At 42.8% G+C, this 15159-nt stretch overlaps 1 protein-coding gene across 2 annotated transcripts in view; it reads right to left on the reverse strand.

The window, feature by feature from the left end:
• Window positions 1-15159, reverse strand: part of RSPRY1 (ring finger and SPRY domain containing 1) — a 152125-nt gene that overhangs the window by 112536 nt on the left and 24430 nt on the right. For both annotated transcript variants that reach the window (XR_003857735.1, XM_029608734.1), the window contains exon 2: window positions 11791-12276. Coding sequence is in view for 1 of the 2 variants with exons in the window: in XM_029608734.1 (XP_029464594.1) it covers window positions 11791-12131 (341 nt within the window). In the remaining variant the exon portion in view is untranslated. The remainder of the gene's footprint in view (window positions 1-11790; window positions 12277-15159) is intronic.

Consider the following 15159-nt stretch of genomic DNA (forward strand, 5'->3'; position numbering starts at 1 on the left):
AAGGGGAAGAGAACACCAAGGCACCAAAGACTGTGCCACAGTGGCACCAAAAGGGATATGAATAGCCTAAGGCAGCGGCAGGTGTGTCGCATGCTACCGGTCTCCCGCTGCTCTTCCCCCCTCTTTCTTCACTGAGTGAAAGGCAGGCTATCTTCCACTGCTGCCGTTGCTGCCCGGGCTATCGGCACGTTCAAGCCTGGATGGGAACGGCAGCAGTGTTAGTGGAGGCTGGGCCTTTTCTTCTTCCCGCACCTGCCCCCACCCTGGCCCGGAACAGGAAGTGATGTGCAGTGGGGTTCACGAGAAGAAGAAAGAGCCATGCTGCATGAAAAAGTAGCGACGGCAGCCCCGAGCAGTAGTGTGGGCCTGAAGCAAAATTGGCACAGGAGACAGCAGAATTAGCCTCCCGTGGCAGATAGGGTCTTCTTTCTTGGCCTGCGGAGGCTAGAGGAGGAGGCAGCTGCAGCTACCATTTGTGCTCGGGGGGGGGGGGGGGGGGGGGCAGGAAATGAGAGAGAGAGAGAGAGCCTGTCTGTGTGATTGAGAGTGTGCATGTGGTGTAACTGTGATTGACAGCCTGTGTGTAAGTGAGAACATTTGATTGAGATCATCTATGTAAGTGTGTGATTGAGAGAAACTGGTCAGAGAGGTGATGTGTGTATATAGGAGATACAATGGAAGTGACTGGTCAGGGAGATGACGAGAGAGAGGGAGAGAGAGAGAGAGAGGAGCCTATGCGTGTGGAGAGAGCTAGCATAGGAGTGAGACATTTGGTGTGTGTGCAAAGCCCCAGGATGCGCGCAAGTCCCAGGGCTTTGCTTGGGGGGGGACGTGTCGGGGGCAGCACGACATTCGGGAGCGGGGCCGTGGTCTCCGAACCAGCTCCTGGGCCAGGAAATGGTCCGCCGGCAGGCATAACTTTCTTAAAGGTGGTGGGGGGGGGGGGGGGGGGGGGGAAATTGGAAAAAAGTTCCCTCTGAGGCCACTCCGATTTCAGAGCGGCCTCGGAGGAAAGGAGGAAGGCTACTCGGCTCGCACAGGTTGCACAATTGTGCACCCCCCTTCGCGCGCCGACCCTGGATTTTATAAATGCGCGGCAGCGCGCGCATGTTATAAAATCGGGCGTAGATTTGTTTGCACCGGGTTGCACGAACAAATCTACGCCCGCACATAACTTTAAAAATCTACCCCTATTTGATGTGTCTCCTATTTTGAAATATTTTATTGGTGTTTGGAGAATTTTAAATAATTTTTATGAGTTTTTAATTGTTGGATATTATTCCGTTAATAGTTGTTGTGAAACATTTATTCTGCTTATTAGTATAGTTATACAATTATTTCTGTGTTGGGATCTATAGCTGCTTGGCTAGTTCTGTTTTCCTAATAGGAGGTGTATTGGTGTTTAGGGCCTGATTTAATATTTGTAGTGTTGCTTTTTCATAGTTGGGTTGTTACTGTTTGAGTGCATTCCATAATACAGGTGTAACTGTGTGTGGATTAGTTTATGTGCATTACTGCAGATCCTGGGAGTATATTAGGTCTGTTCTGTGTATGTGACCGAGGTGAGGTATTTTACTGTATCAGTCTTATTTGTTGTATTTTCTCAAGAGGACATGCATTAGTGATAAACTGCTGTCTTTTCATAAGTAGGGCTATTGAGCCTGGTAGTTGAAGTTTGAGTTGCTATTACTGAGATGACACTAGAACCAGAACATTTTTTGTAAGGTGAGTTGTACGGGGAATGTCATAATTCTGCTTTACATCCATAATTGTGGGTCAGGGGGGTTCCCATGGATGCAAACTGTACTTTTACATTTAGCCCTATGATGGTCATGTGTTCAGTGGGTCATGCATGTAAGAACCATCTGTCAGGTGTGTCAGACAGAAAAAAGGTTGAGAACCACTGGTCTAAGTCCCTATAAAGAGGTAAAAGGGTGCCAGCAGTGGCAGGAATTCTCCAAGCACCATCTGAGGAGGAAACCAACATCAAAATGTCAAGAACCCTCCAAAGGGGGGACTGATAACAGTGGCATGAACAGGGAACAAAGCAGCAAAGATGCAGGAAAAAGAACCCGAAGGCACTGATGGGAAGCAAAGCAGCACAAAAAGAGTGGCATGAAGACCCCAAAGAACCATAAGAGGTGCAAAGCAGCCACCCACAGTGACAAGAACACACCAAGGCATAGAATCTGGGGTCTGGAAGCACGACAGAGTGAAAGAAAGACACCCCAAGATGTAGAATATGGGGTACAGTAGCAAGGCGGAATAGTATCAAAACCCCCAAGACGTAGAATGCCAGCAACTGCAAACAGCACAAAGACATCAAATTATAAGTTTGTGGCATTACTAAGATTGGTGCAGGTTTACAAATTGGGTAAACTGTCATTGTAATACAAGTACCTCCATTCGGTTGTGAGTTATACCAATCTGAAGGTACTGGCAGAAGTATGGAGCAAGTATCTGGCTACTGGGATATAAAAAAAAACAAACAAACAAACATATATATATATATATATATATATATATATATATATATTATTGCATTTTGTCACTGTATAAATGTATGGACTCAGTCCTGCTGCGGAACTGTCAGTTCTCCACAGGGTAATTTTTCCTCATATAGAGCTTTCAGAGTGGGTATCATTGGATCCGCTTCATACTTGAAATGCTCAATGGACAATGCAACTCTTTATCATGGTTTATGGCAATGTGCTCATAATACAAACCTTTTGGAGGGGGAATACAGTTTTTGTCCACTGTGCTGAAAATTGATATTCCTTTTTCTCTGTTTTTATTTATTTTGGGATCTGTTTCTGACATCCCTGGCTGTACCAAATACACCATGCTGTATTTGCTGAAAGGGGTCCTTATTGCTAGGAAATGCATTTTAACTAAAAGCTTTTCACTGAAAGTCCTTATCACAATCACTGAAAGGTGGAATTAACAGAATTATTGTGTTTGAAATTAACACTTGGACACCAAGACCTAAAGTAACAATACAACTTGCATATTAAGTTAACACTACTCAAGTCTCCTCACTGACCCTTATAACCAGAATGTTTTATTCAGGGTAACAACTGTGGTGCTTTTGCCCCAAGGCATCGAATTTGGAGACTTAAGGGTTGTCCAATTTGCCTCCAGCTGTCTGCAATGAAGAAGGAACTGACTCATCTGGAAGAGGAATTATCTAGACTTCGAAAATCCTCCTCACAGCATCCAGAATATCAATGCCCACTTCCACAGAGGATTCTAAAACCCAGGGAAAAAGAGATTACAGTGGGCTCTGGCAGAACAAGACCTGTGACCCAGAGACATTCAATCTCCTCAGAGAAACATTCAGGATATCTGCCCCTCACTCCCACAGAGGATTCAAATATCCAGGAATACAGTGGGCTCTGGTAGATTAAGGCCTAGGGTAAAGAAACATTCTCTGTCCTTACATAATGCCTATTCTGCACTGGAAACTGAAGCTGCTCCTCCAACAGACAATAAGTGGATGTCTGTTAAAGAAGCCACCCAATCCTGCTGATAAGAGACAATTATTAAAGAAACTAATTTGGGATCTCTTTTCAAAGGTGACACAAAAATTAAATGCCTTCCAGGATCTTCAGCTGGTAGAAATATAAACCAGGTAATCAGTGCAATTATAGAAGAAAGCAGTCTCGGATATCAATGTTATCCATCTGGGACCACTGACCTTGCTAGAAACAGTATCCAATCAGTATAGAAAGATGTAAAAAGTTTCTGGGGAAGGAAATTAAACCCACGGTAAAGAATATTACCTTTTTTGAAATATCTGTTCACAGAAAGGAAAAGGAAAGGATAAGCCAGATAGAAAGTTTCAATACATGGCTCAAAACATGGTTTAAAGAAAATGGATTTGGACATATTGGATGCTACGATCGTGTATGGAGCAGTAAGAGACTATACAAATAAGGATGGCTCACATTTGGCAGTGGCAGGAAAGAAGATCCTAAGTGAAAAATTCCGATCATACATCAGACATTTAAACTACTGGATGGGGAGGTGGCAGAAGGTGTTCGAAGAGCTGCCCAAAAGGGATGAGTGCTGAAGTTTGCACACCTTCACCAGATTTTCAGCACCATCACTGTATGATTCCATGCTTTAGCACTCAGAGCCCAATGCTCAGCAACAACTGGGAGAGCGAGTTCTCATATCCAAAGCCTAATTCCTTTGATCATTCATGCCACAAGGGGGTCAGAGCAGTTATGTGGTCTTGCAGAACTGGTTCAGTGAATCCGCTCTTCTTCAGCTTTGCAAGGTAGGCCTCAAACCTAATTATTCAGAATTGACATCCTTAAGTAAAGGTTACAAAAGGGTTGAGTTATGTTCCCTTCCCAGTTACTTAATGCAGACTTTATAGTCTGATGGACATTAACCTGCACTTGGGACAAAACTTGAAGTCACCAGCATTACCTCTAAAACATGGTGCAAATGACTGATAGTTTAATAGATTGATAAACAGATAAGTGTGTCCGTGTCATTTATATATATATATATATATATATATATATATATATATATATATATATATATATATATATATATATATATATATATATATACTTTTTTAAAATCTTTTTAACTAGCAAAGACAACCATAAGTCCCATCACAAGAAGCCTTGGCCTAAAAAAAAAAGGCTCACTGATATCATCAAAAAGGCAAAAGGGGGGGGGGGGGGGGGGGGGGGGGAAATGCTGGAAAAGCAGAGAAAAGTAATCCTGAGGCATACTATAGGCTCATAAAAAGAATAAATGTGAAAGACCTAAGATCAGCAGGCTGCTACTCTGGGGTGGAGTGGGGAATATGCATTCAACAAAAATTGTGTAAAAAAACAAAATAAAGCGCACTGCATAATTATAGTAGCATAGGAACTTTGGTGCAAGTCCAGAAGTGTTTAACATCTTCTAGAAAGTTCTGGAAAAAGCCATATTGGCGCCAAGTGACAATGACTTCCTCCATTTCTATGATTAGTGATTACATTGAAACAGGGCAGCAAAAAAAAGATCATATGGCATATCTAGTCTGTTCATCTCAATCCTTGCCACTCCGAGATCCCATGTGATACTTCTATGCTTTCTTGAATTTGGATACTATCCCTTGCATCCACTGCCCTCTCTGTAAAGAAATACTTCCTTTGATTATTCCCAAGTCTATCCCCTTTCATCCTCATTCTATGACCCCTTATCTTCAGACACTGAAAATGAATATTTTATAACTTTTCTCTCACCAAACTCCTGTTGGGAGCATTGTTTTTTTTAGTAGCTTAATGCTAGTATTTCCAGGTATACCTGGACAGCTCAGAGACCTTGACCTTCAGCTAAAAGTCTCATCACAGTAAAAGCAAGGGTGGACTGAACTTTCCAGATTTCAAGCCATATATAGTTGGGCTGCTATACTAATAGGCCTGGTATGCTGAAATGCTAGACCTGAACCTTGTCATTGCTATGATTTAGGTCACCACCATCTTAAAAAAAACGTGTTAGATTTAAATAAATTAGCACCTTTTCCAAAGGCAACGGAGGGCAGTCTGCCTCATCCTTTTCCATTTGCTCAAAATGTCATTTCAATCTGGCAAAGAGCTGAAAATAAACACACACAAATGGAATGTTCCCATACTCAGCCATTCACATGATAAATCCCTTCTGAGATTAGGAACCTGGCGTGCAAAAAAGTACAAGTGCCTTTCCAGATCTCTTCTGGGAGAACTACATGTTTCTTAAACAGCTGAAAAAAAAAAAAAGAATATGAGACAATCTCCTGTTTTCTATACCTTCTAAGATAATCTGTATGTCACCTCCAGAATAAAAGCAAAAAATCAAACACAAGGCAGATTCTCTCGGAAACTAGCAAAGTCTGGTAAAGGAGGAGGGGGAACCAATTTAAAAAATGTCAACTACAATGATAATGAATGCTCATCTCTCACCATAACACAAACAGCAAGACTGTACTTAAAATATTTCTAAACAGAAGCAGGAGGATATTTGGGAAGCAAACCTTGGAGGGAAATAAAAAACAAAAAACAAAAACACACCTATTATTCAGGGCCTATTGATAGAAGTACTGCAGTAGAATCTTTATGGGTGGAAATTCTGTGTGTAATAGGGAAGAGTATAGTGGTGGGGATATACTACTGTCCACCTGGCCAAAATGAACAAAATGGACAATGAAACCTTAACAGCGATTAGGGAAGCTAGGAAATTTGGCAACACAGTAATGGGTGATTTCAATTACCCCATTATTCACTGGGTTAATGTTACACCATTACATGCTAGGAAAGTAAAGTTTCTAGATGAAATAAATGACTGCTTCTCAGAGCAATTGGTGTTGGGAACCAAACGAGAAGGGGGGAGCCATTTTAGGCCTAAATCTTAGTGGAACATAGAATTTGGTTCAAGAGAACGAGGCGGGGTGGGGAAAGGGCTCATCGCTCAGCAACAGTGATCACAGTGCCACCAAATTTGACTTAACTGGAGGGAAGACATTAAGTAAATCTACAGCTCTAGCATAACATTTTCAAAAGGGAGACTGATAAAATGAGGAAAATAGTTAGAAAAATACTGAAAGGTACAGCTACAAAAGGTTAAGAGTCTAAAGAATTTGAGGAACTTGGTCACCATCTTGAAGCTTCAGCACAGTAAACGGAAGAAAATAAAACAAAAGACTCGCCCTGAAACAGCAAATGTCAAAGCAAAAGCCACTGTCTGCTTTAGCACCTGATCACTAGTGCGGCTATAGTACATGTTGTCATTAGAAGCTAGAAGCACCACTGAATATTGTTAAGATTCTGCTTGTGAGCTAACCTCACAAACAGTATCTCACCTCGCAGCGCGGCCCGTAAGCCGCTGCTGCCATGAACGCCACTGACCGTCCCTCCTTTATGTGGCCCTGGAGCCACTGCCACCGACCACCATTTCCTTCGCTGCCTGGAGGCCGCCATCAGTCCCGTTGCTGTCCGTGGCGGGGAACTGCCACCATCCAGGCTTCCCATGCGGTCTGGGAGCCATTGCCTCCAATTCTTCCCGCGGCCTGGAGGCCACAGCCGAAGCCTTCCTCTTCTGTGGCCCGGAGGCCACCCTGAAGCACCCGCGGCTGGAGGACGCCATCGCCGGGCCCTTTTCCACGGCCTGGAGGCCATTTTCAACATCCTCTTCTGCAGCCAGGAGGCCGTCCTGAAGCTCCTCTTCAAGTGGCAGGAAGCCGCCATCTATCTTCTGTTCTTCGCGGCAGGGAGCCGCTCTCATCGGGTCCTGCCTCCTCCTTCACTGCAGGACGTTGTTTTCCCATGGTCCTGCCCCTTCCTAGGCGCATGGCCACGCCTTCTCTCTTAAAGGGCCAGCGGTGGGCAGTCCTTCTACGCTCCTCCTGCTGACGTCCTTAGGTGTTTCCTCTTCAGCCCTAAAAAGAGGGCCATCCTTCACTTCATCAATGCCTTCACAAGGAGTTGGTCATGGAGTCGGACCTCTCTTGGATCTTCAGTTCCAGCTCTTCATTCCAGGAGTCCTCCGTGATCCCTCTTCACTTCAAGGTATTCTGTTCCTCGTTGATCCTCCTTGTCTTTGTCCATGGTTCCTGATCCTCAGTCATCTTCGTTCCATGTTCTGGTCTCTCGACTGATCCAGTCCTCTTGTCTCCAGATGTCCAGACGTTCCCGCATCTCCAGATGTCCAGAGGGTAGTAGAGGAGTAGCCTAGTGGTTAAAGCAGTGGGCTATGAACCAGGAAATCAGGGTTCAAGTCCCACTGTTGCTCCTTGTGACCTTGGGCAAGTCACTTTACCCTCCATTGCCTCAGGTACGAACTTAGATCGTAAACCCTCTGGGGATAGGGAAATACTACAGTACCTGAATGTAATCCGCTTTGAAGTGGTGAAAAACTGTGAAAAGCAGAATATAAAAAATAAAAAATGTCCAGACGCCTCTGTCCTCTGATGTCTTTGTCCGTTATGTTCCAGGCATCCTTGAGGTCCTCCTCTCTAGAGGTCCCTGATGTCCAGATGCCCAGACACCTAGATGTCCCAAGGTACCAGTGTCCTTTCGTATCCGATGGCCTAGGTTCCAACCCTGATGTTCCAAGTCTCACTCCTGATGTTCTTTGTTCAATTCTGATCCTGAAGTACCATTAGTTCCTAGCTCCGGGTTCAGCTTCACCTCGGACCTTGTCTACAGCTGACCTTTCCTGGAAGTAAATCCATTTCTACCCGGAGTTCATTTCCAGTGGCTGAAGCCCTCTTCCGGTTGGATCCTTCCTAGAGTACTCCCCGGATGCCTGCTCCTGTCCTCAACCCAGATCCTGAGCCTTTTGTCTTCGTCTGAGTATCCTCTGTTCTTATCCTCGTCTGAGTCTTCCCCAGTTCCAGTCCTCATCGGAGTATCCGGAATCCTCGCCGGACTCTCTAGTAACCACGTCTGATCTTCATCCACGTGAGCATCTTGCGTCTGAGTTCCATGCCACCTCATGTTTTCGTCTCCTCTGAGCTCCCAAGTACCAAGTGTCCTAGTCTCGTCTGAATCCCAGGCTCCACATGTCTTCGTTTCATCTGAGCCTCTGAGCTTCCTCGTTTTCTTCAAGCCATCAGCCTAGTCTAAAGCCGAGGTCCCGTCTTGTTCCAAGTTCCAGTACCATTGCCTGTTCTCGACCTCTGTCCATCCTGCTGCATCTGCCGCTCCCCAGTAGCAGGTCCGAAAGGGCTATTGAGTAGCCGGAGGGCTACCCCAGAGACCAGCATTGCGTTGTTGGGTCTCTACCGGTGTGTACAGGTTCGGCAGAGGTTAAGGCTCGATGGCCAGCCTGCTCTTCCCATGCTTGGACACATCTTGCCTGCTGCGGTACTTCCACAGAGCTCCTCTCTGCAGTTGCGTCGTGGTCCAAAGGCACACATATCCCTGGAATCGGGAGTGCTCCCGCAACAAATATAACATCAAATGTAGCTGATTGAGCAAGAATCATCGGCATTTGTAGCAATCTGCCGAGATGATTGGTTGAGTGGTACAGTTTTCCTATATTTTGGTGGGAAAAGAAGTTAAAAAGTTAGATAAATATTGTCTGCTCAAGTGACTGCAGTCACACAATTTGGTCTCATATTTTAAGTATATGAAAACAAAACAATAAAAAAAAAAGTTAAATTAATAGTCAAAAATAAAAAGTGGAGATTGAAAGTTTTTATGACCGTTGACTGAAGAGAGTGATGCCTTTTTGATAGCTGCAACATCAATTTTCTGAGGTCTTTTCCTCCTTTCTTTAAAACATTGGGAATTTTTCAGGTGAGGTTTAGATTGCGCATATTGTTTAAAAATAGGATGAAGAGGTGGACGACTTCGAAGTGGATCCTGGCGGACGAGAACTTCCGGCGTCCGGCTGGTGTCGAGAGGTGGACGATGACTATGCCGATGATATTGAGGCCTTCGATGGAGTAGGCTGTTTAGCCTAGAAAAGAAACTCAATTTTTTCATAACCGTGTCCTGCGGCCCTTCGGGATCATTTGGGCACAATTGGTACATGTTAAAATGTCATGGTCGGCCCCTAAGCATAAGACACATACCTTTTGCGGGTCTGTGATGGACATTGTCCTCGGACAATTGGGGCACCGACTAAAACCAGATGCCATGGCTCTATGAAAAATCTAGCCGCGGTGCGGTCAGTGGCTAATAGGCCTCACAAAGAAGAACAGTCAGTAACCAACCGCGAAACGAGGCAAAGCCTTACCTCAAGTCAGCGGGTATAGACGGTCAATGGGGGGACCCCGGATGAGGTGAAAATTATCAAATTTTTTTGAAAAAATTCCATGAGGAAATTCCTGTCAGGAATATAAGAAGAGCTCCTCAAACCTCGTGGCTACTGCTGTGCAGAAAAAAAAAAAAAAAGACTGAAGGGGGACTCCTGCTGGATGCAGGGTTGGGGGCATGCTCAGTGTGCCAAGTCAAAGTTCTAGAAACTTTGACTAAAGTGTTCCATGATAGTGCTCCATCCTGATGATGTCACCCATATGTGAGGACCACCATCCTGCTTGTCCTATGAAAAAGAAGAATAGGGAATTGGTCTGCCATCTACCACATTCAGCTGCTTGTCAGATCTCAATTTCTGCAAGCATATCTGTTATTTTAAAACTTAAGCATGCAACAGTAAGCTCAATATACAAGTTACCTGCATGTGTGCAGATGAAAGACCACAGACAAATGGTCAGGTACATACTTACAGTACATACTGTAAAAAAAAAACCAAAAAAAAAAACCTAACTGGCTACATAAAATCTGGGAGAACTCACCACTTTTCAGCATCAGTGATGTAAAAGTATATTGTTTTCTGGACACCCTGTTTAGGCTATTTGGATTGGGGAAAAACCAAAGATGATAAATCATTGCTCTATTCTTTTGTGGTAATTACCCCACCGATTTACTATGAGTGCATGTCTTTGCATATTCTATGTGAATGTGTACAGTTCCAGTAATTGTTTGGCTAGGCCCAGAAGATCTCCACGGCTGAAAGCTAAACACTAAGAATTCCTTAACTGTGCTTTTGTTTATTGTTTTATAAGTGTAAATGCACGTGCATAACTGCTGTACAACATGAAGACATGCCTATCCAATTTATCCTTGACACATGAACAAACTTACTTGTCTAAGAAATATAAAGTTTTTGGGTTGGTTTGTTTTTTTTTAAATAGTGTTTGGCCCAGAAATATGGGTGGGCCTGGGACCTCTTTTTGACTTGTCCCTTAATATATGTCAAAGCAAGTTTTAATAAGTTTAGAGGAGATGAGGAAATTGCAAAACAGTGAACAGGTTTATCAAACTACAGAAAAGAGTTGTAATTTCTAGACAAAACTAAGCATAGTGTTTTCTGTTTGTTTGAGTTATTTAAGATTATTTTATTTTTTATGGTGAATCTACATATCTTGTTTTTGTCTTCAATGTCTGTTAAAGATTATCTGTACTTCTGCACACTATAAGACAATACATGAAAGGCCATTTAACTTCAATTTAAAGAGAAAAGCAGAAATCTTCTTGAATAATATATTTGCTAAAATCTAGCTTTATATATCCTAAGATAAAGCATTACTTTTAAAAATAATTTACTTTGAAAATTTGAGACTTTCATCTTTGAGGACATGCCAGGATACTCTTTAAACCCATAAAGACCCTGGCAAGGAGTTGCTGTAGTTTATAGTACTACCTTCTTAAGGAACTGAAGCACCTCAGAGGGTGTACATTTTCTTGGTATGCACAAAGTCCTTAGTCCCAAATAAAATTATTTAAAAGTTAGTTTGACAGTGTATGGTATAATTATCCAAGTACATTTCACCTTGTCAGCATTTGAGTCAAAGCTGAAATGCCTCCTTAGAATTCCATTTGGTCTATAATTTTAATTTTATATTGAAATGAAAAACGTAATATATAGAGAATATTCTCTCTTATCTTGAATACTTAGATTTCATAAATATAGAATTAGTTCTGTGCTGCAAATTATCATGGGTGATCCAAGGGGCTGGACATGCACTTTTATATGCAAACTGGACTAACAAAGATTGACATTGCCTTCATCACACCTCTATTTATAGTTTATGTTTTTAAAATCCTATTTCAATAGGATTTGGTCCATAGAGAAAACAAGACTACAGGGTTGAGACTCCACTGAGAATGGAGTTAAACAATAAAAAGAGCATTAAACTTGTGCTGCCATAGATAAGCAACATTAATGTTCTGTCAGTCATGTTTAACTCTAGAATAATCCCCCCAGAGAACTAAAAACAATTTATATATCTGCACTTACTTGTCTACAAGAGTCCTAATTACTGCCAAGGTATCAAGCACAAGCCCATCAACATTTTGTTTCTTTCTTCTTGGTTCATGTGGTCCCCTTCCCCTCCTCGGTGGCCTTACAGGGTCCCGTGGACGGATTCTTGTAGGAACAGGTATGATGTTTTCTGCTTGATGATGTTGGGATTCTAGATTGTCTTCCACGCCACTGTCTTCTCGACATACACAACTGTTTCCCATTTCTCTGGTCCCCCAGTGTCCCAGTAAGCACGGCACGTGGTTCTCTAGAGTCAGCAGTAAACCCTGAATGAGGCTTCTGCTCGTATAAAACACAACCAAAGCAACTACAATCATTTAGAAAGTTTTAACAGTAGCATCTTCATGGTCTTGAATGGAGGTTTTTGCATTGTATTAGCTTTCCAAAACAGGAACGGACAAGAAGTCTTAAGCTCTGTGTCCAACATTATCTGAAATATGCATTGGTCACCCAAAACCAAGTCTGAAAAGAAAAGGAAAAGATACATATAGTTACTACATTCAGATTCAACACGAGATCTCAGAACACCACCTTCAAACAAGACAATGTGTAGAACTATAGCTCATTAGACATAGACTTGCATCCAATTCTGGGGGGGGGGGGGGGGGGGGGGAAGTAGTTTGGCAGAAAATTAGTTGATAAATAACCATTAATGCTGACCAAATGGATTTGGCATCTAGAGTTCATTAACAGGTGGCCATGTGATTAACTGGCAAGCTTTAAAGAAGCTACTTTTGTGTGTAGGGGGATTGAGTGGAGAAATAATCCTAACAAAATAACATGATGCAAATTTCTCTCCTGATCTCTTAAAGTCCTCTCAATAGCAGAAGACGGAAAGTTTCAGGTAGTAAAATTTAATATTCAAGTCTGAACACCAAAGAAAAAAAACTGACATTTCTCCTCTTAATGTGAGCTCCAATGCAAAAAATGAACTGAACTAGTGTAGCATGGTTGATCAACCTTTAAGTACCACCAGTGCATGTAGCTGGCCTTTCTATTAACTGCAAGGTGCACGTCATAAACAAGCTGCAATAACTGGAACTGTTACATCACTGACAAGACATGCTTACTGCACTCCTGCTATTCCACATCTGCAGAAAGCAAACAAGACTACTATTTCTGGAAGTTTGGGTAACCATGGGATTAAAATGAAAGTCCTGAATGGGGCCACCTCTTTGGAGCGGGTATAAAAATGGTATGGCACAAAATTCCAGAACAAGGGTATTTAAAAAGCCACCTCTTTTTACAGTGTTTAAAACCATTGTATTTGAATGTTCCTTGAGCCATTGTTAGAGCACATGTGGACACAGGATATCCGGTTAATATCAGAGTTCTCCTCTTAGAGGGCAAGTAAATTTTGAGTCCCTATGTGGAGCTCCATTGTTGTGGATAACAAGACTGTGCAGAAAGCAATTAAAAAAAAAAAAAAAAAAAAAAAAGGATTGACCCCCTCCACCAGCGCAAAAAGTATGGCCAGAGTACACACAGCCTCTCCAATGGCAGTCTGGTGCATCTAGGGCAGGGGTAGCCAAGCCTGGTCCTCAAGTGCTACAAGCAGTTCTGGTTTTTAGGAGATCCACAATGTTAAAAATAAGCTGGCATACCATCGAGGCAATGGATACAAACCTCTCATATGCGTATTCGTTGCAGACATCCTGAAAAACAGACCTGTTGGCAGCACTCAAGGATCGAAGTTGCCTACTTCTGATCCTGGGGAATTCTCCCAATATTCAGAGTTTCTGGAAAGATGTGGTAAACCTAATTTACAGTATTAATAGATGTCCGCTTCCATTTGTTTATGCTTTACAATATTAAGTCAAACAGTGTTATTCTCAATAAGATACATTTGCAAAACTTGTTAAGCACTAGGCTAGCAATAGCCTCTACCTGGAAACGTATCAATCTGCTTTTCTTACCAGAATGGCATGTTAAAAGTGAGGCAAATACTGGACCTGAACATCCCTCTGCTTTAGTTAAAGATGACCTTGCTTCCAGCTGCAGTGCCCTTTCTGGATTATGCTGATTAACAATGCACCTTCTCTGTGCGGGTTACATTCCTATAACAACGCATTTATCTATGGCCATGAAAAAAGGACATTCGCGCATGTGCTAAAAACAGTTACGTTTTTGCTGCGATACAAATACCACAATATTAATAAAGATAAAGTTTGCAAGAAAATATTAAAGAGTTGCAAAATCTGAAGATCAGAATCAACCGCTGTTCCACAGCAAGATCCCCACTGCGCCATGGTGGTCTTCCCTCCTTTCTCTCACAGACGTACTGCACTGCAGCCTACAACTTTTGACCATCCACGAGTACCTACCAGCCTAACCTGGCCTGGGCTAATCCACCAGCCACCGTCTGCTGCCACCACAGCAGCCTGCCTTCCAATACCTGCTGCGTGCGGAACACAGCCTCATTGATGGCAAGCAATGCTCCCTCTAAGCTGCACGCCTGTGCACAACGTTTTCCACGGGAGGCAAGTGAAAGACTAAAGGCAGGCTGCCACCAGAGCTCAGGTCAGCAGGGCCAAAATGGGGGGGGGGGGCCCCAAAAAGATCCTGCTAAAGGACTGAAATGCCAAAAAAAAAAAAAAAAAAAGAGATATCCTGTTGAAGGCCGCCGCTAGATTTTAGGCCAGTGGGGACGAAATGAAAAACGAAAAAAGATCCCGCTGCAAGCTGCCAGCGGGGCTGAAGTAAAAAAGAAAAGCTAGAGACAACTGTTGTTGCCACTGAAGCCCAGGCCCATGGGGCTGAAGAATGAGCAAAGGCACACTTGTGTGAGAGAGATGAGGAGCCTATTTATCAGTGTGTGTGCGCTTGTGAGAGAAAAAGAGAGCCTGCTTGTGAAAGCCTGTGTGTCACATACAAGCAAATGCATAATGTTCCTGTGAGGGAAAGAGAGCCTGTGTATGTGGGGGCGTAAGCATGTATATGAGAGAGAGAATGTCTGTACGACCCTCCCTCCCTCCCCCAATTAATGACAATAGCAGGGTGACTGGAAATCAAACCCCAGGTATGAAGAGGAGTTTTTAAAATCCTTTTTAATTATTGGGTGGTGTTTGATGTTTCTGCTGTTCTGAAATATTTTATTGGTGTTTTGGGAAATTTATAACATGTGTTTTTAAATTATTGGATGTTTGTTGGTTGTTTTAATATTTATTCTTTTTTTTTTGTAAAATTTAAATTTTTATTAGACACTTCAGCGATAACAGTATCCAAAACAGGTAAGAACAATCTTAAACCAGAAATACACAATTGTAAAGAAACAATAAACAACTATAACGATACAGTCTTGATTCATTATTTTATCTCCCTATCCCTCCCGCCTCCCCAACCCCT

The sequence above is a fragment of the Rhinatrema bivittatum genome, chromosome 7 (assembly GCF_901001135.1).
Source record: "Rhinatrema bivittatum chromosome 7, aRhiBiv1.1, whole genome shotgun sequence".
Taxonomy (NCBI): Eukaryota; Metazoa; Chordata; class Amphibia; order Gymnophiona; family Rhinatrematidae; genus Rhinatrema; species Rhinatrema bivittatum.